A 24,785-nucleotide genomic window follows, 5' to 3' on the forward strand; every position below is an offset into this window, starting at 1 on the left:
AGACTAATACCACCACATACTGACTAACACCACCACATACTGACTAATGCCACCACATACTGACTAATACCACCACATACTGACTTATACCACCAAATACTGACTAATACCACCACATACTGACTAACACCACCACATACTGACACCACCACATTCAGACTAATACCACCACATACTGACTAATACCACCACATACTGACTAACACCACCACATACTGACTGACACCACCACATACAGACTAATACCACCACATACTGACTGACACCACCACATACTGACTTATACCACCACATACTGACTAATACCACCACATACTAACACCACCACATACTGACTGACACCACCACATACTGACTTATACCACCACATACAGACTAATACCACCACATACTGACTGACACCCCCACATACTGACTAACACCACCATATACTGACTTATACCACCACATACAGACTAATACCACCACATACTGACTAATACCACCACATACTGACTGACACCACCACATACTGACTAATACCACCACATACTGACTAATGTCACTGCTGTACTGAAGAAAATCCTCTGTACACAGATCACAATCACCTCATCCAGTCATATAGAGGTTGCCCCAGCGGTACACAGGTTCTGTACACCATATACATTACAGTGCAGTTATATCAGGTGACTCACAGGGGACGTCTTCTCTGATCAGAGTTCTTCCCTTTTCATCTTCTCCATCTTCCCTGGGCCATTATGAGAACTTCTCCGAGCCACGAATCCACAGAATCTGCCAGAGAAACATATTAGGCTCCTCACTCTGGCACCATCCTCATCTATATACACACTGCACATCTGTATTGGTCCCTTTACACCCTCATTTAGTAGGTAGCCCTGACACCATGTGACCCCCTTATAGTATATGCTCCCCCCCCGTATAGCCTCCTTATAGATGCCCCCTGTATTATCCCCCATATAGAGGGTCCCCCCTGTACTACCCTCCTTATAGATGGTCCCCCCTGTGTTATCCCCCTTATAGATGGCTCCCCCCGTGTTATCCCCCTTATAGATGGCTCCCCCCATGTTATCCCCCTTATAGATGGCTCCCCCCATGTTATCCCCCTTATAGATGGCTCCCCCTGTTATGTCCCTTATAGATGGTCCCCCCTGTTATCTTCCTTATAGATGCCCCCCCCCGTGTTATCCCCCTTAAAGATGGCTCCTCCCGTGTTATCCCCCTTATAGATGGCTCTCCCTGTGTTATCTTCCTTATAGATGCCCCCCCCGTGTTATCCCCCTTATAGATGGTCCCCCCTGTGTTATCCCCCTTATGTATGGTCCCCCCTGTGTTATCTTCCTTATAGATGGTCCCTCCTGTGTTATCCCCCTTATAGATGGTCCCCCCTGTACTACCCTCCTTATAGATGGTCCCTCCTGTGTTATCCCCCTTATAGATGGTCCCCCCTGTGTTATCCCCCTTAAGGATGGCTCCCCCCGTGTTATCCTCCTTATAGATGGCTCCCCCCGTGTTATCCTCCTTATAGATGGCTCCTCTGTGTATTATCCCCCTGTGTTATCCCCAATATAGATGGCTCCCCCTGTGTTATCTTCCTTATAGATGGTCCCCCCGTGTTATCCCCCTTATAGATGGTCCCCCCTGTGTTATCTTCCTTATAGATGGTCCCCCCGTGTTATCCCCCTTATAGATGGTCCCCCCTGTGTTATCTTCCTTATAGATGGTCCCCCCGTGTTATCCCCCTTATAGATGGTCCCCCCTGTGTTATCTTCCTTATAGATGCCCCCCCCCGTGTTATCCCCCTTATAGATGGTCCCCCCTGTGTTATCCCCCTTATAGATGGCTCCCCCCGTGTTATCCCCCTTATAGATGGTCCCCCCTGTGTTATCCCCCTTATAGATGGCTCCCCCCGTGTTATCCCCCTTATAGATGGTCCCCCCTGTGTTATCTTCCTTATAGATGGTCCCCCCTGTGTTATCTTCCTTATAGATGCCCCCCCCCGTGTTATCCCCCTTATAGATGGTCCCCCCTGTGTTATCCCTCTTATAGATGGTCCCCCCTGTGTTATCTTCCTTATAGATTGTCCCCCCTGTGTTATCTTCCTTATAGATGGTCCCCCCTGTGTTATCTTCCTTATAGATGGTCCCCCCTGTGTTATCTTCCTTATAGATGGTCCCGTGTTATCCCTCTTATAGATGCCCCCCCGTGTTATCTTCCTTATAGATGGTCCCCCCTGTGTTATCCCCCTTATAGATGGTCCCCCCTGTACTACCCTCCTTATAGATGGTCCCCCCTGTGTTATCCCCCTTATAGATGGTCTCCCCCCCCCCGTGTTATCTCCCTTATAGATGGTCTCCCCCCGTGTTATCCCCTTTATAGTCTCCCCCCATGTGTTATCCCCCTTATAGATGGTCTCCCCCATGTGTTATCCCCCGTATAGTCTCCCCCCATGTGTTATCTCCCTTATAGATGGTCCCCCCTGTGTTATCTTCCTTATAGATGCCCCCCCCGTGTTATCCCCCTTATAGATGGTCCCCCCTGTGTTATCCCCCTTATAGATGGCTCCCCCCGTGTTATCCCCCTTATAGATGGTCCCCCCTGTGTTATCCCCCTTATAGATGGCTCCCCCCGTGTTATCCCCCTTATAGATGGTCCCCCCTGTGTTATCTTCCTTATAGATGGTCCCCCCTGTGTTATCTTCCTTATAGATGCCCCCCCCGTGTTATCCCCCTTATAGATGGTCCCCCCTGTGTTATCCCTCTTATAGATGGTCCCCCCTGTGTTATCTTCCTTATAGATGGTCCCCCCTGTGTTATCTTCCTTATAGATGGTCCCCCCTGTGTTATCTTCCTTATAGATGGTCCCGTGTTATCCCTCTTATAGATGCCCCCCCGTGTTATCTTCCTTATAGATGGTCCCCCCTGTGTTATCCCCCTTATAGATGGTCCCCCCTGTACTACCCTCCTTATAGATGGTCCCCCCTGTGTTATCCCCCTTATAGATGGTCTCCACCCCCCCGTGTTATCTCCCTTATAGATGGTCTCCCCCCGTGTTATCCCCTTTATAGTCTCCCCCCATGTGTTATCCCCCTTATAGATGGTCTCCCCCATGTGTTATCCCCCGTATAGTCTCCCCCCATGTGTTATCTCCCTTATAGATGGTCTCCCCCCTGTGTTATCTCCCTTATAGATGGTCTCCCCCCATGTGTTATCCCCTTATAGATGGTCTCCCCCCATGTGTTATCTCCCTTATAGATGGTCTCCCCCCATGTGTTATCCCCTTATAGATGGTCTCCCCCCATGTGTTATCTCCCTTATAGATGGTCTCCCCCGCATGTGTTATCTCCCTTATAGATGGTCTCCCCCCGTGTTATCTCCCTTATAGATGGTCTCCCCTCCCCATCGTGTTATCTCCCTTATAGATGGTCTCCCCGCATGTGTTATCCCCCTTATAGTCTCCCCCCATGTGTTATCCCCCTTATAGATGGTCTCCCCCATGTGTTATCCCCCTTATAGATGGTCTCCCCTCCCCATCGTGTTATCTCCCTTATAGATGGTCTCCCCTCCCCCCGTTATCCCCCTTATAGATGGTCTCCCCCCGTGTTATCCCCCTTATAGTCTCCCCCCATGTTATCTCCCTTATAGATGGTCTCCCCCGCATGTGTTATCTCCCCTATAGATGGTCTCCCCCCATGTTATCCCCTTTATAGTCTCCCCCCATGTGTTATCCCCCTTATAGATGGTCTCCCCCATGTGTTATCCCCCTTATAGATGGTCTCCCCCATGTGTTATCCCCCTTATAGATGGTCTCCCCCATGTGTTATCCCCCTTATAGATGGTCTCCCCCCTGTTATTCCCCTTATAGATGGTCTCCCCCGGGTTATCCCCTTTATAGTCTCCCCCCATGTGTTATCCCCCTTATAGATGGTCTCCCCCATATGTTATCCCCCTTATAGATGGTCCCCCCTGTGTTATCCCTCTTATAGATGGTCCCCCCTGTGTTATCTTCCTTATAGATGGTCCCCCCTGTGTTATCCCCCTTATAGATGGTCCCCCCTGTGTTATCCCCCTTATAGATGGTCCCCCCTGTGTTATCCCCCTTATAGATGGTCCCCCCTGTACTACCCTCCTTATAGATGGTCCCCCCTGTGTTATCCCCCTTATAGATGGTCTCCCCCCCCCGTGTTATCTCCCTTATAGATGGTCTCCCCCCGTGTTATCCCCTTTATAGTCTCCCCCCATGTGTTATCCCCCTTATAGATGGTCTCCCCCATGTGTTATCCCCCGTATTGTCTCCCCCCATGTGTTATCTCCCTTATAGATGGTCTCCCCCCGTGTTATCTCCCTTATAGATGTTCTCCCCCATGTGTTATCCCCTTATAGATGGTCTCCCCCGCATGTGTTATCTCCCTTATAGATGGTCTCCCCCCATGTGTTATCTCCCTTATAGATGGTCTCCCCTCCCCATCGTGTTATCTCCCTTATAGATGGTCTCCCCTCCCCCCGTTATCCCCCTTATAGATGGTCTCCCCCCGTGTTATCCCCCTTATAGTCTCCCCCCATGTTATCTCCCTTATAGATGGTCTCCCCCCATGTGTTATCTCCCCTATAGATGGTCTCCCCCCATTTTATCCCCTTTATAGTCTCCCCCCATGTGTTATCCCCCTTATAGATGGTCTCCCCCATGTGTTATCCCCCTTATAGATGGTCTCCCCCATGTGTTATCCCCCTTATAGATGGTCTCCCCCCATGTGTTATCCCCCTTAAAGATGGTCTCCCCCCTGTTATTCCCCTTATAGATGGTCTCCCCCGGGTTATCCCCTTTATAGTCTCCCCCATGTGTTATCCCCCTTATAGATGGTCTCCCCCATATGTTATCCCCCTTATAGATGGTCTCCCCCATGTGTTATCTCCCTTATAGATGGTCTCGCCCCCCCCCCATGTTATCTCCCTTATAGATGGTCTCCCCCCATGTGTTATCCCCCTTATAGATGGTCTCCCCCATGTGTTATCTCCCTTATAGATGGTCTCCCCCGCATGTGTTATCATGGTCTCCCCTCCCCACCGTGTTATCTCCCTTATAGATGGTCTCTCCCCCCCCCCCCGTGTTATCCCCCGTATAGTCTCCCCCCATGTGTTATCCCCCTTATAGATGGTCTCCCCCCCATGTGTTATCCCCCTTATAGATGGTCTCCCCCCATGTGTTATCCCCCTTATAGATGGTCTCCCCCCATGTGTTATCTCCCTTATAGATGGTCTCCCCCGCATGTGTTATCCCCCTTATAGATGGTCTCCCCTCCCCATCGTGTTATCTCCCTTATAGATGGTCTCCCCTCCCCCCGTTATAGTCTCCTTCCATGTGTTATCCCCCTTATAGATGGTCTCCCCCCCCGTGGTATCCCCCTTATAGTCTCCCCCCATGTGTTATCTCCCTTATAGATGGTCTCCCCCCGTGTTATCTCCCTTATAGATGGTCTCCCCTCCCCACCGTGTTATCTCCCTTATAGATGGTCTCCCCCCCCGTGTTATCCCCCTTAGATGGTCTCCCCCAGTGTTATCTCCCTTATAGATGGTCTCCCCCCGTGTTATCCCCCTTATAGTCTCCCCCCATGTGTTATCTCCCTTATAGATGGTCCCCCCCCCGTGTTATCCCCGGTATAGTCTCCCCCCATGTTTTATCTCCCTTATAGATGGTCTCCCCCGTGTTATCTCCCTTATAGATGGTCTCCCCCCGTGTTATCTCCCTTATAGATGGTCTCCCCCCCGTGTTATCCCCCTTATAGTCTCCCCCCATGTTTTATCTCCCTTATAGATGGTCTCCCCCGTGTTATCTCCCTTATAGATGGTCTCCCCTCCCCACCGTGCTATCTCCCTTATAGATGGTCTCCCCCCCGTGTTATCCCCCTTATAGTCTCCCCCCATGTGTTATCTCCCTTATAGATGGTCTCCCCCCGTGTTATCTCCCTTATAGATGGTCTCCCCCTGTGTTATCTCCCTTATAGATGGTCTCCCCCTGTGTTATCTCCCTTATAGATGGTCTCCCCCCTGTGTTATTCCCCTTATAGATGGTCTCCCCCCCCGTGTTATCCCCCTTATAGTCTCCCCCCATGTGTTATCCCCCTTATAGATGGTCTCCCCCCGTGGTATCCCCCTTATAGTCTCCCCCCATGTGTTATCCCCCTTATAGATGGTCTCCCCCCGTGTTATCTCCCTTATAGATGGTCTCCCCTCCCCACCGTGTTATCTCCCTTATAGATGGTCTCCCCCCCCGTGTTATCCCCCTTAGATGGTCTCCCCCCGTGTTATCTCCCTTATAGATGGTCTCCCCCCGTGGTATCCCCCTTATAGTCTCTCCCCCCCCATGTTATCTCCCTTATAGATGGTCTCCCCCCATGTGTTATCTCCCTTATAGATGGTCTCCCCCCGTGTGTTATCTCCCTTATAGTCTCCCCCCATGTGTTATCTCCCTTATAGATGGTCTCCCCGCATGTGTTATCCCCCTTATAGATGGTCTCCCGTTCCCACCGTATTATCTCCCTTATAGATGCCCCCCCCCCGTGTTATCCCCCTTATAGTCTCCCCCCATGTGTTATCTCCCTTATAGATGGTCTCCCCCCGTGTTATCTCCCTTATAGATGGTCTCGCCCCCCCCGTGTTATCTCCCTTATAGATGGTCTCCCCGCCCCACCGTGTTATCTCCCTTATAGATGGTCTCCCCCCCGTGTTATCCCCTTTATAGTCTCCCCCCGTGTTATCTCCCTTATAGATGGTCTCCCCCGCATGTGTTATCCCCCTTAGATGGTCTCCCCCGTGTTATCTCCCTTATAGATGGTCTCCCCCCGTGTTATCCCCCTTATAGTCTCCCCCCATGTGTTATCTCCCTTATAGATGGTCTCCCCCCGTGTTATCTCCCTTATAGATGGTCTCCCCCCATGTGTTATCCCCCTTGTAGTCTCCCCCCATGTGTTATCCCCTTATAGATGGTCTCCCCCCGTGTTATCTCCCTTATAGATGGTCTCCCCCCGTGTTATCCCCCTTGTAGTCTCCCCCCATGTGTTATCCCCTTATAGATGGTCTCCCCCCGTGTTATCTCCCTTATAGATGGTCTCCCCCCGTGTTATCCCCCTTGTAGTCTCCCCCCATGTGTTATCCCCCTTATAGTCTCCCCCCATGTGTTATCCCCCTTATAGATGGTCTCCCCCCGTGTACACCTTGTATGGCACATGTGATAAACCTCATAGTGCACAGGTTTCTTCGAACATTTCCTGCCAATTGTTGATCCCTTTTGAGGACATGACTCTGTGAGCAGGCAGGACTATGGGATCAAGGACATCATCCCACTTGTCCGTGTTCTTGAAAGTGCGCTGACCAACATCATCAGCGAGGATTACCAGGCCACCACTCCAAGGCTGAACATCCTCCTCCGTCAATTGTCTGTTCTCAATCATACTGGCCTGGGTGCAATCAGGTACTGCCTCCTCCTCCTCCTCAAATAGTCTGTTCTCAATCATACTGGGCTGGGTGCAATCAGGTACTGCCTCCTCCTCCTCCGTCAATTGTCTGTTCTCAATCATACTGGCCTGGGTGCAATCAGGTACTGCCTCCTCCTCCTCCTCAAATAGTCTGTTCTCAATCATACTGGGCTGTTTGCAATCAAGTGCTGCAGCCTCCTCCTCCTCCCCCTCCCCCACACTGGGTCCAATACAGTACTATTACTGCTGCTGCCTCCTCCTCCTCCTCCTCCCCCACACTGGGTCCAATACAGTACTATTACTGCTGCTGCCTCCTCCTCCTCCCCCTCCCCCACACTGGGTCCAATACAGTACTATTACTGCTGCTACCTCCTCCCCCTCCCCCACACTGGGTCCAATACAGTACTATTACTGCTGCCTCCTCCTCCTCCCCCTCCCCCACACTGGGTCCAATACAGTACTATTACTGTTGCTGGTTCCACTGTCAAATGTCTGTTTTCCACCCTACTGGGTCCAAGTAACTTTGTGTCCTATGTCCCGTCTAATCACTTACACTTTGGCTAATTTTTTTCCCACTATTTTTGCAATTAGATTTTTTCCACTTTTTTCATTGTAATATCAACTGCAACTAAACAAAGCTACTCCACCCTATCAGACTCGCACTATTGGAGCTGCAATTATTCAGCCGTTATTGTAAGGTTCGTTTTAGGTTGAAAAGTTCGCTCATGGGTCAGCGTGATCCCACATTGTTCCACCATTTTCTGGGATCAGATGGAGCGACCGATGGTAATAACAATCATAGTAACGATAACGGTGGTAACTAAGGACTATGGTTCTGGGAGATATGGGGAACAATCTCAGGGTCAGGATAAACAATCTCGTTTGTGATCATTCAGGGTTAATAGCTAAGAATCACTTGGTCTGATAGTATCCTAAATCCTTTACCATCAGGAATCTACTATGGGAACGTGCGATTAGATGAGAGAGAGGAGCCGGGCGACCAGATCAGGTGGTAACTGATGACACTGTGTATACGGCTGGGGGGAAAACCATGTGACTGCCACATAAGGGACAATAACGTGTAGCTGTCACTGAGAAGGTGTGACGGACAGAGTCATGGGAGTCATGAAGTGTGGAGGAAAGATCCTCGATGTCCACAATGTCAATTACCTTGGATATCCACATGGATATGGGAGAAGACACGGACGGCGTCCACAGCTGAGGGGCACAGGCCCAGGCTGCCCTGACCAAAAGACAGCAGCGACCATTTATACTCCTGTATGGAAATCTCAGAGGGATTTCAGAGAAATAGCACTGTTGTGTCTGCACACCAGTACTACAGTGCAGCAATAAATACTGCTCCACCTATAATACACCAGTACTACAGTGCAGCAATAAATACTGCTCCACCTATAATACACCAGTACTACAGTGCAGCAATAAATACTGCTCCACCTATAATACACCAGTACTACAGTGCAGCAATAAATACTGCTCCACCTATAATACACCAGTACTACAGTGCAGCAATAAATACTGCTCCACCTATAATACACCAGTACTACAGTGCAGCAATAAATACTGTTCCACCTATAATACACCAGTACTACAGTGCAGCAATAAATACTGCTCCACCTATAATACACCAGTACTACAGTGCAGCAATAAATACTGCTCCACCTATAATACACCAGTACTACAGTGCAGCAATAAATACTGCTCCACCTATAATACACCAGTACTACAGTGCAGCAATAAATACTGCTCCACCTATAATACACCAGTACTACAGTGCAGCAATAAATACTGCTCCACCTATAATACACCAGTACTACAGTGCAGCAATAAATACTGTTCCACCTATAATACACCAGTACTACAGTGCAGCAATAAATACTGCTCCACCTATAATACACCAGTACTACAGTGCAGCAATAAATACTGCTCCACCTATAATACACCAGTACTACAGTGCAGCAATAATACTGCTCCACCTATAATACACCAGTACTACAGTGCAGCAATAAATACTGCTCCACCTATAATACACCAGTACTACAGTGCAGCAATAAATACTGCTCCACCTATAATACACCAGTACTACAGTGCAGCAATAAATACTGCTCCACCTATAATACACCAGTACTACAGTGCAGCAATAAATACTGCTCCACCTATAATACACCAGTACTACAGTGCAGCAATAAATACTGCTCCACCTATAATACACCAGTACTACAGTGCAGCAATACTGCTCCACCTATAATACACCAGTACTACAGTGCAGCAATAAATTCTGCTCCACCTATAATACACCAGTACTACAGTGCAGCAATAAATACTGCTCCACCTATAATACACCAGTACTACAGTGCAGCAATAAATACTGCTCCACCTATAATACACCAGTACTACAGTGCAGCAATAAATACTGCTCCACCTATAATACACCAGTACTACAGTGCAGCAATAAATACTGCTTCACCTATAATACACCAGTACTACAGTGCAGCAATAAATTCTGCTCCACCTATAATACACCAGTACTACAGTGCAGCAACACATACTGTTCCACCTATAATACACCAGTACTACAGTGCAGCAATAAATATTGCTCCACCTATAATACACCAGTACTACAGTGCAGCAATAAATACTGCTCCACCTATAATACACCAGTACTACAGTGCAGCAACACATACTGTTCCACCTATAATACACCAGTACTACAGTGCAGCAATAAATATTGCTCCACCTATAATACACCAGTACTACAGTGCAGCAATAAATACTGCTCCACCTATAATACACCAGTACTACAGTGCAGCAATAAATACTGCTCCACCTATAATACACCAGTACTACAGTGCAGCAATAAATACTGCTCCACCTATAATACACCAGTACTACAGTGCAGCATTAAATACTGCTCCACCTATAATACACCAGTACTACAGTGCAGCAATAAATACTGCTCCACCTATAATACACCAGTACTACAGTGCAGCAACACATACTGTTCCACCTATAATACACCAGTACTACAGTGCAGCAATAAATACTGCTCCACCTATAATACACCAGTACTACAGTGCAGCAATAAATACTGCTCCACCTATAATACACCAGTACTACAGTGCAGCAATAAATACTGCTCCACCTATAATACACCAGTACTACAGTGCAGCAATAAATACTGCTCCACCTATAATACACCAGCACAGCAGTGCAGCAATACTGCTCCACCTATAATACACCAGCACCACAGTGCAGAAATAAATACTGCTCCACCTATAATACACCAGTACTTCAGTGCAGCAATAAATACAGCTCAACCTATAATACACCAGTACTACAGTGCAGCAATAAATACTGCTCCACCTATAATATACCTGCACCACAGTGCAGCAAGTAAATACTGCTCCACCTATAATACACCAGTACTACAGTGCAGCAATAAATATAATACACCAGCACCACAGTGCAGCAATAAATACTGCTCCACCTATAATACACCAGTACTACAGTGCAGCAATAAATACTGCTCCACCTATAATACACCAGTACTACAGTGCAGCAATAAATACTGCTCCACCTATAATACACCAGTACTATAGTGCAGCAATAAATACTGCTCCACCTATAATACACCAGTACTACAGTGCAGCAATAAATACTGCTCCACCTATAATACACCAGTACTACAGTGCAGCAATACTGCTCCACCTATAATACACCAGTACTACAGTGCAGCAAAAAAATACTGCTCCACCTATAATACACCAGTACTACAGTGCAGCAATAAATATAATATACCAGCACCACAGTGCAGCAATAAATACTGCTCCACCTATAATACACCAGTACTACAGTGCAGCAATAAATACTGCTCCACCTATAATACACCAGTACTACAGTGCAGCAATAAATACTGCTCCACCTATAATACACCAGTACTACAGTGCAGCAATAAATACTGCTCCACCTATAATACACCAGTACTACAGTGCAGCAATAAATACTGCTCCACCTATAATACACCAGTACTACAGTGCAGCAATAAATACTGCTCCACCTATAATACACCAGTACTACAGTGCAGCAATAAATACTGCTCCACCTATAATACACCAGTACTACAGTGCAGCATTAAATACTGCTCCACCTATAATACACCAGTACTACAGTGCAGCAATAAATACTGCTCCACCTATAATACACCAGTACTACAGTGCAGCAATAAATACTGCTCCACCTATAATACACCAGTACTACAGTGCAGCAATAAATACTGCTCCACCTATAATACACCAGCACCACAGTGCAGCAATAAATACTGCTCCACCTATAATACACCAGCACCACAGTGCAGCAATAAATACTGCTCCACCTATAATACACCAGTACTACAGTGCAGAAATACTGCTCCACCTATAATACACCAGTACTACAGTGCAGCATTAAATACTGCTCCACCTATAATACACCAGTACTACAGTGCAGCAATAAATACTGCTCCACCTATAATACACCAGTACTACAGTGCAGCAATACATACTGTTCCACCTATAATACACCAGTACTACAGTGCAACAATAAATATTGCTCCACCTATAATACACCAGTACTACAGTGCAGCAATACTGCTCCACCTATAATACACCAGTACTACAGTGCAGCAAAAAATACTGCTCCACCTATAATACACCAGCACAGCAGTGCAGCAATACTGCTCCACCTATAATACACCAGTACTACAGTGCAGCAATAAATACTGCTCCACCTATAATACACCAGTACTACAGTGCAGCAATAAATACTGCTCCACCTATAATACACCAGTACTACAGTGCAGCAATAAATACTGCTCCACCTATAATACACCAGTACTACAGTGCAGCAATAAATACTGCTCCACCTATAATACACCAGTACTACAGTGCAGCAATAAATACTGCTCCACCTATAATACACCAGTACTACAGTGCAGCAATAAATACTGCTCCACCTATAATACACCAGTACTACAGTGCAGCAATAAATTCTGCTCCACCTATAATACACCAGTACTACAGTGCAGCAATAAATACTGCTCCACCTATAATACACCAGTACTACAGTGCAGCAATAAATACTGCTCCACCTATAATACACCAGTACTACAGTGCAGCAATAAATACTGCTCCACCTATATACACCAGTACTACAGTGCAGCAATAAATACTGCTCCACCTATAATACACCAGTACTACAGTGCAGCAATACTGCTCCACCTATAATACACCAGTACTACAGTGCAGCAACACATAGTGTTCCACCTATAATACACCAGTACTACAGTGCAGCAATAAATATTGCTCCACCTATAATACACCAGTACTACAGTGCAGCAATAAATACTGCTCCACCTATAATACACCAGTACTACAGTGCAGCAACACATACTGTTCCACCTATAATACACCAGTACTACAGTGCAGCAATAAATATTGCTCCACCTATAATACACCAGTACTACAGTGCAGCAATAAATACTGCTCCACCTATAATACACCAGTACTACAGTGCAGCAATAAATACTGCTCCACCTATAATACACCAGTACTACAGTGCAGCATTAAATACTGCTCCACCTATAATACACCAGTACTACAGTGCAGCAATAAATACTGCTCCACCTATAATACACCAGTACTACAGTGCATCAACACATACTGTTCCACCTATAATACACCAGTACTACAGTGCAGCAATAAATATTGCTCCACCTATAATACACCAGTACTACAGTGCAGCAATAAATACTGCTCCACCTATAATACACCAGTACTACAGTGCAGCAATAAATACTGCTCCACCTATAATACACCAGTACTACAGTGCAGCAATAAATACTGCTCCACCTATAATACACCAGCACAGCAGTGCAGCAATACTGCTCCACCTATAATACACCAGCACCACAGTGCAGAAATAAATACTGCTCCACCTATAATACACCAGTACTTCAGTGCAGCAATAAATACAGCTCAACCTATAATACACCAGTACTACAGTGCAGCAATAAATACTGCTCCACCTATAATATACCTGCACCACAGTGCAGCAAGTAAATACTGCTCCACCTATAATACACCAGTACTACAGTGCAGCAATAAATATAATACACCAGCACCACAGTGCAGCAATAAATACTGCTCCACCTATAATACACCAGTACTACAGTGCAGCAATAAATACTGCTCCACCTATAATACACCAGTACTACAGTGCAGCAATAAATACTGCTCCACCTATAATACACCAGTACTACAGTGCAGCAATAAATACTGCTCCACCTATAATACACCAGTACTACAGTGCAGCAATAAATACTGCTCCACCTATAATACACCAGTACTACAGTGCAGCAATAAATACTGCTCCACCTATAATACACCAGTACTACAGTGCAGCAATACTGCTCCACCTATAATACACCAGTACTACAGTGCAGCAATAAATACTGCTCCACCTGTAATACACCAGTACTACAGTGCAGCATTAAATACTGCTCCACCTATAATACACCAGTACTACAGTGCAGCAATAAATACTGCTCCACCTATAATACACCAGTACTACAGTGCAGCAATAAATACTGCTCCACCTATAATACACCAGTACTACAGTGCAGCAATAAATACTGCTCCACCTATAATACACCAGCACCACAATGCAGCAATAAATACTGCTCCACCTATAATACACCAGCACCACAGTGCAGCAATAAATACTGCTCCACCTATAATACACCAGTACTACAGTGCAGAAATACTGCTCCACCTATAATACACCAGTACTACAGTGCAGCATTAAATACTGCTCCACCTATAATACACCAGTACTACAATGCAGCAATAAATACTGCTCCACCTATAATACACCAGTACTACAGTGCAGTAATACATACTGTTCCACCTATAATACACCAGTACTACAGTGCAGCAATAAATATTGCTCCACCTATAATACACCAGTACTACAGTGCAGCAATACTGCTCCACCTATAATACACCAGTACTACAGTGCAGCAATACTGCTCCACCTATAATACACCAGTACTACAGTGCAGCAAAAAATACTGCTCCACCTATAATACACCAGCACAGCAGTGCAGCAATACTGCTCCACCTATAATACACCAGCACCACAGTGCAGAAATAAATACTGCTCCACCTATAATACACCAGTACTTCAGTGCAGCAATAAATACAGCTCAACCTATAATACACCAGCACCACAGTGCAGCAAGTAAATACTGCTCCACCTATAATACACCAGCACCACAATGCAGGATTAAATACTGCTCCACCTGTAATACACCAGTACTACAGTGCAGTAATAAATACTGCTCAACCTATAATACACCAGCACCACAGTGCAGCAATAAATACTGCTCCACCTATAATACACCAGTACTACAGTGCAGCAATAAATACTGCTCCACCTATAATACACCAGTACTACAGTGCAGCAATAAATACTGCTCCACCTATAATACACCAGTACTACAGTGCAGCAATAAATACTGCTCCACCTATAATACACCAGTACTACAGTGCAGCAATAAATACTGCTCCACCTATAATACACCAGTACTACAGTGCAGCAATAAATACTGCTCCACCTATAATACACCAGTACTACAGTGCAGAAATAAATACTGCTCCACCTATAATACACCAGTACTACAGTGCAGCAATAAATACTGCTCCACCTATAATACACCAGTACTACAGTGCAGCAATAAATACTGCTCCACCTATAATACACCAGTACTACAGTGCAGCAATAAATACTGCTCCAACTATAATACACCAGTACTACAGTGCAGCAATAAATACTGCTCCACCTATAATACACCAGTACTACAGTGCAGCAATAAATATAATACACCAGCTGCACAGTGCAGCAGAAAATACTGCTCCACCTATAATACACCAGCACCACAGTGCAGAAATAAATACTGCTCCACCTATAATACACCAGTACTTCAGTGCAGCAATAAATACAGCTCAACCTATAATACACCAGCACCACAATGCAGGATTAAATACTGCTCCACCTATAATACACCAGTACTACAGCGCAGCAAAAAATACTGCTCCACCTATAATACACCAGCACCACAGTGCAGCAAATAAATACTGCTCCACCTATAATACACCAGTACCACAGTGCAGAAATAAATACTGCTCCACCTATAATACACCAGCTGCACAGTGCAGCAATAAATACTGCTCCACCTATAATACACCAGCACCACAGTACAACAATAAATACTGCTCCCTCCACCTATAATACACAGTACCACAGTGCTGCAATAAATACTGCTCCACCTATAATACACCAGCACTGCAGTGCAGAAATACATACTGCTCCACCTATAATACACCAGCACCGCAGTGCAGCAATACTGCTCCACCTATAATACAGCAGCACCACAATGTAGCAATAAATACTACTCTACCTATAATATACCAGCAACGCAGTGCAGCAATAAATACTGCTCCACCTATAATACACCAGCACTGCAGTACAGCATTAAATACTGCTCCATCTATAATACATCAGCACCGCAGTGCAGCAATAAATACTGCTCCACCTATAATACACCAGCACCACAGTGCAGCAATAAATACTGCTCCACCTATAATATACCAGCACCGCAGTACAGCATTTAATACTGCTTCACCTATAATACACCAGCACCGCAGAAATAAATAGTGCCCCACCTATAAAACACCTGCACCACAGTGCAGCACTAAATACTGCTCCACCTATAATACACCAGCACCACAGTGCAGCAATAAATACTGCTCCACCTATAAAACACCAGCACCACAGTGCAGCACTAAATACTGCTCCACCTATAATACACCAGCACCACAGTGCAGCAATAAATACTGCTCCACCTATAATACACCAGCACCACAGTGCAGCAATAAATACTGCTCCACCTATAATATACCAGCACTGCAGTACAGCAAAAAATCCTCTCCACCTATTATACACCAGCACCACAGTGCACCAATAAATACTGCTCCACCTACAATACACCAGCACCGCAGGCAGCACTAAATACTGCTCCACCTATAATATACCAGCACCACAGTGCAGCAATAAATACTGCTCCACCAATAACACCCCAGCGCAACAATAAATACTGCTCCACCTATAATACACCAGCACCACAGTGCAGAAATAAATACTACTCCACCTATAATACACCAGCTACACAGTGCAGCAATAAATACTTCTCAATCTATAATACACCAGCACCGCTGTGCAGAAATAAATACTACTCCACCTATAATATACCAGCACCGCAGTACAGCAATAAATACTGCTCCACCTATAATACACCAGCACCACAATGCAGCAATAAATACTGCTCCACCTATAATACACCAGCACCACAATGCAGCAATAAATACTGCTCCACCTATAATACACCAGCACAGCAGTGCAGAAATAAATACTGCTCCACCTATAATACACCAGCACCACAGTGCAGCAAATAAATACTGCTCCACCTATAATACACCAGCACAGCAATGCAGAAATATATACTGCTCCACCTATACAGAGACCATATACTGGTAGATACCAGCTCTGCACAGGTCTGTAGACAGTACAAATAGTGACAGTGACTTATATTCAGAGACCCATAGGTGACATTTTCTCTGATCAGAGTCGCTCACTTTTCTTTTCCATTCAGCTAGAGCCATAACTCTTCTGATCAGGATCGGCCAGAGAAGCAGATTAGTTTCCTTGCTGCAGCGCACATAGTATTGGCCTTCTCTGGGCCCATTTAGTAGTTTGGTCCCTGTTCCCCCATAGAACAGATGCTCTCTGAGCCCCCATATAATAGTTAGGCCCCTCTGTATCCGTATAGAGTAGTTATGTCCCCTGTGTGCCCCCATATAGTAATTAGGCCCCTTTATGCCCCCATATAGTAGTTAGGCCCCTTCTGTGCATCCACACAGTATGTAGGGCCTAGTACCCCCGCAGCTCCCATTTGAGGAGATAAGCTGGGGGAGGATGATTCAGAGGGACTGTAGGGTAGAATACAGCAAAGGCAAAAAATGTTGTATAAAGACCAACAGGTGGAGTAGGCAGGAAAGTGGCGGAATAGTGCTAACCTCCACGACCCCAAAGGTTCTATGTCAGAAGAAAGCTTCATCATTGAAGGACAAGTGTAGTGTCCCAGCACAGGTGTGCCACTAACTGTTTATGCACCTGGGCAAAGTAACTCACCCAGTTTCTCAAATGGGGATGAAGGAGAAGTGTATTATGTGTTTTTCCCCACTAGGTGTCACTGCTGTATTTACTGTGTACTGCACTGACCTCAGCTGAAGGAAGCGATGGGTTAACTGTCATTTGGCACATGTTGTGTTCTAAACCTATTACAGGTGCAGGCCTTTTCCCTTACTTTTCTGCCTATCACCCCTCCTCTCTCTTACACACACAGCCCCACCAATCCCTCACTAGCTAAGGAAGTAGCTTCTGGAGAGATTTCTTCTAGGCTGTTAACTCCCGCTAGCATGCAGTGCTAGACCCTATAGGAGGGAGGATGTCCTCTGAGGAAAACCTTGTCCTTGTCAGGGAAACCTTCTACAACACACAGGGCAGTTACCTGAAGTTTGGTACTGGCCCCAGTAGGACAAAGCTGCAGTTAAGCCTATGTATCCTACTTTAACGCACGGCTATTCTGGGAACTCTTGAAAAGTCTGCTCAACCCAGCACAGGGACCTGGGACCTCATACTACTGTAGCAGGACGGGTAACCCGACATTATAGGGCATACAGCGGTCAGATCACAAATATGAGAACGAGTATCTTCTTCTTCTGTTATTTCCATCTTCTACCATGATATTCCGGCAGAGTAAACGGCTTTGGACAGGGCCCTCAAGAAGTTCCTCTACTCTACCTTGCTGTCACAACTTCTCTTCCTACCGCCTGCCTGCACCTGTGTTTATTCTGTATTGCACTGAAGTTTCTATGAGTAAACGCTGTTATCCTGTTGAAGCTATTGGACTCATTCCGCACCCGCACCGACACACCAGTTCACACTTCGGTTATCCAAGCCTCGAGTGCAGTGCCCGCTTGTCCAGGGTGAGGTTACACCACTCCTGACCACCATGACAAGTGCCCAAATAATCCCACACCCATCTAGCTGCCACAACACCGCACAGCTACCCCGCCATACAGCACAAGTACTTCCTCCAGGCTTTTCTTATGTAAGAGGCCAAAAATGCCATAAAAGACAATGGTCCTCCTTTTTATGAGTGTCTTCTCCTGAGCTGGCCATGTGTGGCACAATAGACTTCCAGGAGCAGTGACTATTGTCTGCCGCCCCCGCTGTACTCTCATGTGCAGGGACATCTGCTCCTCCTTATTGGTGATCTCTTTCACCTCTCCATTGTTCTTCACAGAGAGCGGACGGCAATGAAAGTAATACGGGATATCGACAATTATTGGCAACTACACCGTGTCCGTTCATACGTCTCCTGTGCAGATCAGCCCAATGCACTGGGGATAATCCGAGCCTGGCTAACTGATGGGGCCGTGCCTAACTGATGGGGCCGTGCCTACCTGATGGGGCCGTGGCTACCTGATGGGGCCGTGCCTACCTGTTGGGGCCGTGCCTACCTGATGGGGCCGTGGCTACCTGATGGGGCCGTGGCTACCTGATGGGGCCGTGGCTACCTGATGGGGCAATGCCTACCTGATGGGGCCGTGCCTAACTGATGGGGCCGTGCCTAACTGATGGGGCCGTGGCTACCTGATGGGGCCGTGGCTACCTGATGGGGCCGTGCCTACCTCATGGGGCCGTGGCTACCTCATGGGGCCGTGCCTACCTCATGGGGCCGTGGCTACCTGATGGGGCCGTGCCTACCTGTTGGGGCCGTGGCTACCTGATGGGGCCGTGGCTACCTGATGGGGCCGTGGCTACCTGATGGGGCCGTGGCTGCCTGATGGGGCCGTGGCTGCCTGATGGGGCCGTGGCTGCCTGATGGGGCCGTGCCTACCTGTTGGGGCCATGGCTACATGATGGGGCCGTGCCTACCTGATGGGGCCGTGCCTACCTGATGGGGCCGTGGCTACCTGATGGGGCCGTGGCTACCTGATGGGGCCGTGCCTACCTGATGGGGCCGTGCCTACCTGTTGGGGCCGTGGCTACCTGATGGGGCCGTGCCTACCTGTTGGGGCCCGTGCCTACCTGATGGGGCCGTGCCTACCTGATGGGGCCGTGGCTACCTGATGGGGCAATGCCTACCTGATGGGGCCGTGGCTACCTGATGGGGCCGTGCCTACCTCATGGGGCCGTGGCTACCTGATGGGGCCGTGGCTACATGATGGGGCCGTGCCTACCTGTTGGGGCCGTGCCTACCTGATGGGGCCGTGCCTACCTGATGGGGCCGTGGCTACCTGATGGGGCCGTGCCTACCTGATGGGGCCGTGGCTACCTGTTGGGGCCGTGGCTACCTGATGGGGCCGCGGCTACCTGATGGGGCCGTGCACACCATCTACTGTGTTACAGCTACAGGATGTGGACAACTCAGGGAAGACAATTGGCCGATCCTCACCCGTCAATCCACATGAAAAGACTCTACATGTTCTTCAGAATATTTATAGTTGATGTTTAATAATATCTATTGGTGGAAAATGTGAGCAGGTTCCCCGACCATGACAGCCCCATAGTATCCCGAGACACTGGGGTCTGTGCACACTACGCTACTGGTCACAGCTCGGGGGGGGGGGGGGTCAAACTCTAATGCACACTGGGCCAAAATTGAAAACTTGGAAACAAGTCGCAAGACAACCTTGATAATTATTGAAGCGCGAATGCGTCAGACCTGGCACTGTCAGAGCGGGGTGCGATGTTCCTGGCACTGTCAGTGGTGTGCGTCTCCTATCACTGGGCACTATGTTAAATGACATGATAAATTGCTATGACATGATTAAGCCCAAAACCATATAATAGCCCCCCCCCAATATTACCCCATGTAATAGCCAACACAACCAAAATTGCCCCACATATTAGCATAGTCTCATATAGTAGCCAGCCCTTCCCATAGTCTCTTATATAGTAGCCAGCCCTCCCCATAGTCTCTTATATAGTAGCCAGCCCTCCCCATAGTCTCATATAGTAGCCAGCCCTCCCCCATTGTCTCTTATATAGTAGCCAGCCCTCCCCAATAGTCTCTTATATAGTAGAAGCCCTCCCCCATAGTCTCTTATATAGTAGCCAGCCCTCCCCATTGTCTCTTATATAGTAGCCAGCCCTCCCTCAGTCTCTTATATAGTAGCCAGCCCTCCCCATTGTCTCTTATATAGTAGCCAGCCCTCCCCCAGTCTTTTATATAGTAGCAAGCCCTCCCCATAGTCTCTTATATAGCAGCCAGCCCTCCCCCATAGTCTGTTATATAGTAGCCAGCCCTCCCTATAGTCTCTTATATAGTAGCCAGCCCTCCCCATAGTCTCTTATATAGTAGCCAGCCCTCCCCCATAGTCTTATATAGTAGCCAGACCTCCCCATAGTCTCTTATATAGTAGCCAGACCTCCCCATAGTCTCTTATATAGTAGCCAGCCCCCCCATAATCTCTTATATAGCAGCCAGCCCTCCCCTATAGTCTCTTATATAGTAGCCAGCCCTCCCCCATAGTCTCTTATATAGTAGCCAGCCCTCCCCATAGTCTCTTATATAGTAGCCAGCCCTCCCCCATAGTCTCTTATATAGTAGCCAGCCCTCCCCCATAGTCTCTTATATAGTAGCCAGCCCTCCCCCATAGTCTCTTATATAGTAGCCAGCCCCTAGAACGGTTGTTAAAAGTACCTGTCCCCCGTGTACGGCCCCTATACCCACCCTATCCCTGGTCCCACTCGTGATGCCGATCCTGCCACAAAGACACGGCCGCCCACTAATCTTATCTTGTAAGTATGGGGGGGGGGGGGGGGTCATATCCAGGGCTAGGGCTGGTTCAGGGACCTTTCAGGGTGACAGGCTGTCCCATTAACTTGGACTCTTATTTTTGGCCCCAGAGGCGCTCTCTGCAGTCCGGCACCCTGTGTACAGGCGCTCTCTGCAGTCCGGCACTCTGTGTACAGGCGCTCTCTGCAGTCCGGCACCCTGTGTACAGGCGCTCTCTGCAGTCCGGCACCCTGTGTACAGGCGCTCTCTGCAGTCCGGCACCCTGTGTACAGGCGCTCTCTGCAGTCCGGCACCCTGTGTACAGGCGCTCTCTACAGTCCGGCACCCTGTGTACAGGCGCTCTCTGCAGTCCGGCACCCTGTGTACAGGCGCTCTCTGCAGTCCGGCACCCTGTGTACAGGCGCTCTCTGCAGTCCGGCACCCTGTGTACAGGCGCTCTCTGCAGTCCGGCACCCTGTGTACAGGCGCTCTCTGCAGTCCGGCACCCTGTGTACAGGCGCTCTCTGCAGTCCGGCACCCTGTGTACAGGCGCTCTCTGCAGTCCGGCACCCTGTGTACAGGCGCTCTGCAGTCCGGCACCCTGTGTACAGGCGCTCTCTGCAGTCCGGCACCCTGTGTACAGGCGCTCTCTGCAGTCCGGCACTCTGTGTACAGGCGCTCTCTGCAGTCCGGCACTCTGTGTACAGGCGCTCTCTGCAGTCCGGCACTCTGTGTACAGGCGCTCTCTGCAGTCCGGTACTCTGTGTACAGGCTCTCTGCAGTCCGGCACCCTGTGTACAGGCGCTCTCTGCAGTCCGGCACCCTGTGTACAGGCGCTCTCTGCAGTCCGGCACTCTGTGTACAGGCGCTCTCTGCAGTCCGGCACTCTCTGCAGTCCGGCACCCTGTGTACAGGCGCTCTCTGCAGTCCGGCACCCTGTGTACAGGCGCTCTCTGCAGTCCGGCACCCTGTGTACAGGCGCTCTCTGCAGTCCGGCACCCTGTGTACAGGCGCTCTCTGCAGTCCGGCACCCTGTGTACAGGCGCTCTCTGCAGTCCGGCACCCTGTGTACAGGCGCTCTCTGCAGTCCGGCACCCTGTGTACAGGCGCTCTCTGCAGTCCGGCACCCTGTGTACAGGCGCTCTCTGCAGTCCGGCACTCTGTGTACAGGCGCTCTCTGCAGTCCGGCACTCTGTGTACAGGCGCTCTCTGCAGTCCGGCACCCTGTGTACAGGCGCTCTCTGCAGTCCGGCACTCTGTGTACAGGCGCTCTCTGCAGTCCGGCACTCTGTGTACAGGCGCTCTCTGCAGTCCGGCACCCTGTGTACAGGCGCTCTCTGCAGTCCGGCACTCTGTGTACAGGCGCTCTCTGCAGTCCGGCACTCTCTGCAGTCCGGCACCCTGTGTACAGGCGCTCTCTGCAGTCCGGCACCCTGTGTACAGGCGCTCTCTGCAGTCCGGCACTCTGTGTACAGGCGCTCTCTGCAGTCCGGCACCCTGTGTACAGGCGCTCTCTGCAGTCCGGCTCTGTGTACAGGCGCTCTCTGCAGTCCGGCACCCTGTGTACAGGCGCTCTCTGCAGTCCGGCACCCTGTGTACAGGCGCTCTCTGCAGTCCGGCACTCTGTGTACAGGCGCTCTCTGCAGTCCGGCACCCTGTGTACAGGCGCTCTCTGCAGTCCGGCACCCTGTGTACAGGCGCTCTCTGCAGTCCGGCTCTGTGTACAGGCGCTCTCTGCAGTCCGGCACCCTGTGTACAGGCGCTCTCTGCAGTCCGGCACCCTGTGTACAGGCGCTCTCTGCAGTCCGGCACCCTGTGTACAGGCGCTCTCTGCAGTCCGGCACCCTGTGTACAGGCGCTCTCTGCAGTCCGGCACCCTGTGTACAGGCGCTCTCTGCAGTCCGGCACCCTGTGTACAGGCGCTCTCTGCAGTCCGGCACCCTGTGTACAGGCGCTCTCTGCAGCTCCTCACAGAAGCCCCCGATCTCTCTCCCTACCTCCTCCGCTCCCCGGGCCCCCCTCCTCCGCTCCCCGGGCCCCCCTCTCTTCCCTCCCCCGGTAGATCACGGCTGCGCTTCTCCCGCTGAACTTTTCCTGGGACCAGAGGAGCAGCGGAGGAGGAGGAGGAGGAGGAGGAGAAGGAGGAGGAGAAGAAGGCGGGGAGGAGGAGGCGCCGAGAGGAGAAGAAAGCGGGGCAGGCTTCCCCATCCCGAGCCGCTCACCTCCAGCAGTTGTACTGTGCGCCCCGTCCTGTGGCTGCTATGGCTGACTACTACAGCAGGTGGGAAGTTGTACTGTGCGCCCTGCTCTCCGCATCCGCCGTGCTGGCCAATATAGAGCGGAGGGTGACGTATGTGCTGCAGCAGCCGGGACCCCGGGGCACCTACCCGCAGCCGGGACCCCCGGGCACCTACCCGCAGCCGGGACCCCCGGGCACCTACCCGCAGCCGGGACCCCCGGGCACCTACCCGCAGCCGGGACCCCGGGGCACCTACCCGCAGCCGGGACCCCCGGGCACCTACCCGCAGCCGGGACCCCCGGGCACCTACCCGCAGCCGGGACCCCCGGGCACCTACCCGCAGCCGGGACCCCCGGGCAGGAGCGGCCAGGAGCGGAGCCGCAGGGTGAGCAGAGTCATCCCGGGGCAGCAGAGACAGCAGAACGGGGAGACGGCGGCGGTCAGCGGCATCCAGAGCCGCCACTACTCATTCACACGGAGCGGTATCCAGCAGAACGTCCAGAGGAGCCCCAACCTACAGCACAAGCTGCACCTCCAGGGGTGAGACACTGCTACTACTACTACTGTCTATAGGGGGAGCTGAGGAGCTGCTACTACTACTACTGTCTATAGGGGGAGCTGAGGAGCTGCTACTACTGTCTATAGGGGGATCTGAGGAGCTGCTGCTACTACTACTGTCTATAGGGGGAGCTGAGGAGCCGCTACTACTGTCTATAGGGGGAGCTGAGGAGCTGCTGCTACTACTGTCTATAGGGGGAGCTGAGGAGCTACTACTACTGTCTATAGGGGGAGCTGAGGAGCTGCTGCTACTACTGTCTATAGGGGGAGCTGAGGAGCTACTACTACTACTGTCTATAGGGGGAGCTGAGGAGCTGCTGCTACTACTGTCTATAGGGGGAGCTGAGGAGCTGCTACTACTACTGTCTATAGGGGGAGCTGAGGAGCTGCTACTACTACTGTCTATAGGGGGAGCTGAGGAGCTGCTACTACTACTGTCTATAGGGGGAGCTGAGGAGCTGCTACTACTACTGTCTATAGGGGGAGCTGAGGAGCTGCTACTACTACTGTCTATAGGGGGAGCTGAGGAGCTGCTACTACTGTCTATAGGGGGAGCTGAG

The 24,785-nt window shown here is 49.5% G+C and overlaps 1 protein-coding gene across 2 annotated transcripts in view; it reads left to right on the forward strand.

The window, feature by feature from the left end:
- The first annotated feature begins 23,550 nt into the window (after positions 1-23,550).
- Positions 23,551-24,785, forward strand: part of LTBP1 (latent transforming growth factor beta binding protein 1) — a 332,339-nt gene continuing 331,104 nt past the window's right edge. Inside the window, exon 1 of one of the 2 annotated variants that reach the window (XM_069954510.1) lies at positions 23,551-24,207. In XM_069954510.1, coding sequence (XP_069810611.1) covers positions 23,690-24,207 — 518 coding nt within the window. In that variant the 5' untranslated portion in view covers positions 23,551-23,689. The remainder of the gene's footprint in view (positions 24,208-24,785) is intronic. The other variant, XM_069954509.1, reaches the window with a different exon arrangement.

Source organism: Dendropsophus ebraccatus, chromosome 15 (genome assembly GCF_027789765.1).
Source record: "Dendropsophus ebraccatus isolate aDenEbr1 chromosome 15, aDenEbr1.pat, whole genome shotgun sequence".
Lineage (NCBI taxonomy): Eukaryota > Metazoa > Chordata > Amphibia > Anura > Hylidae > Dendropsophus > Dendropsophus ebraccatus.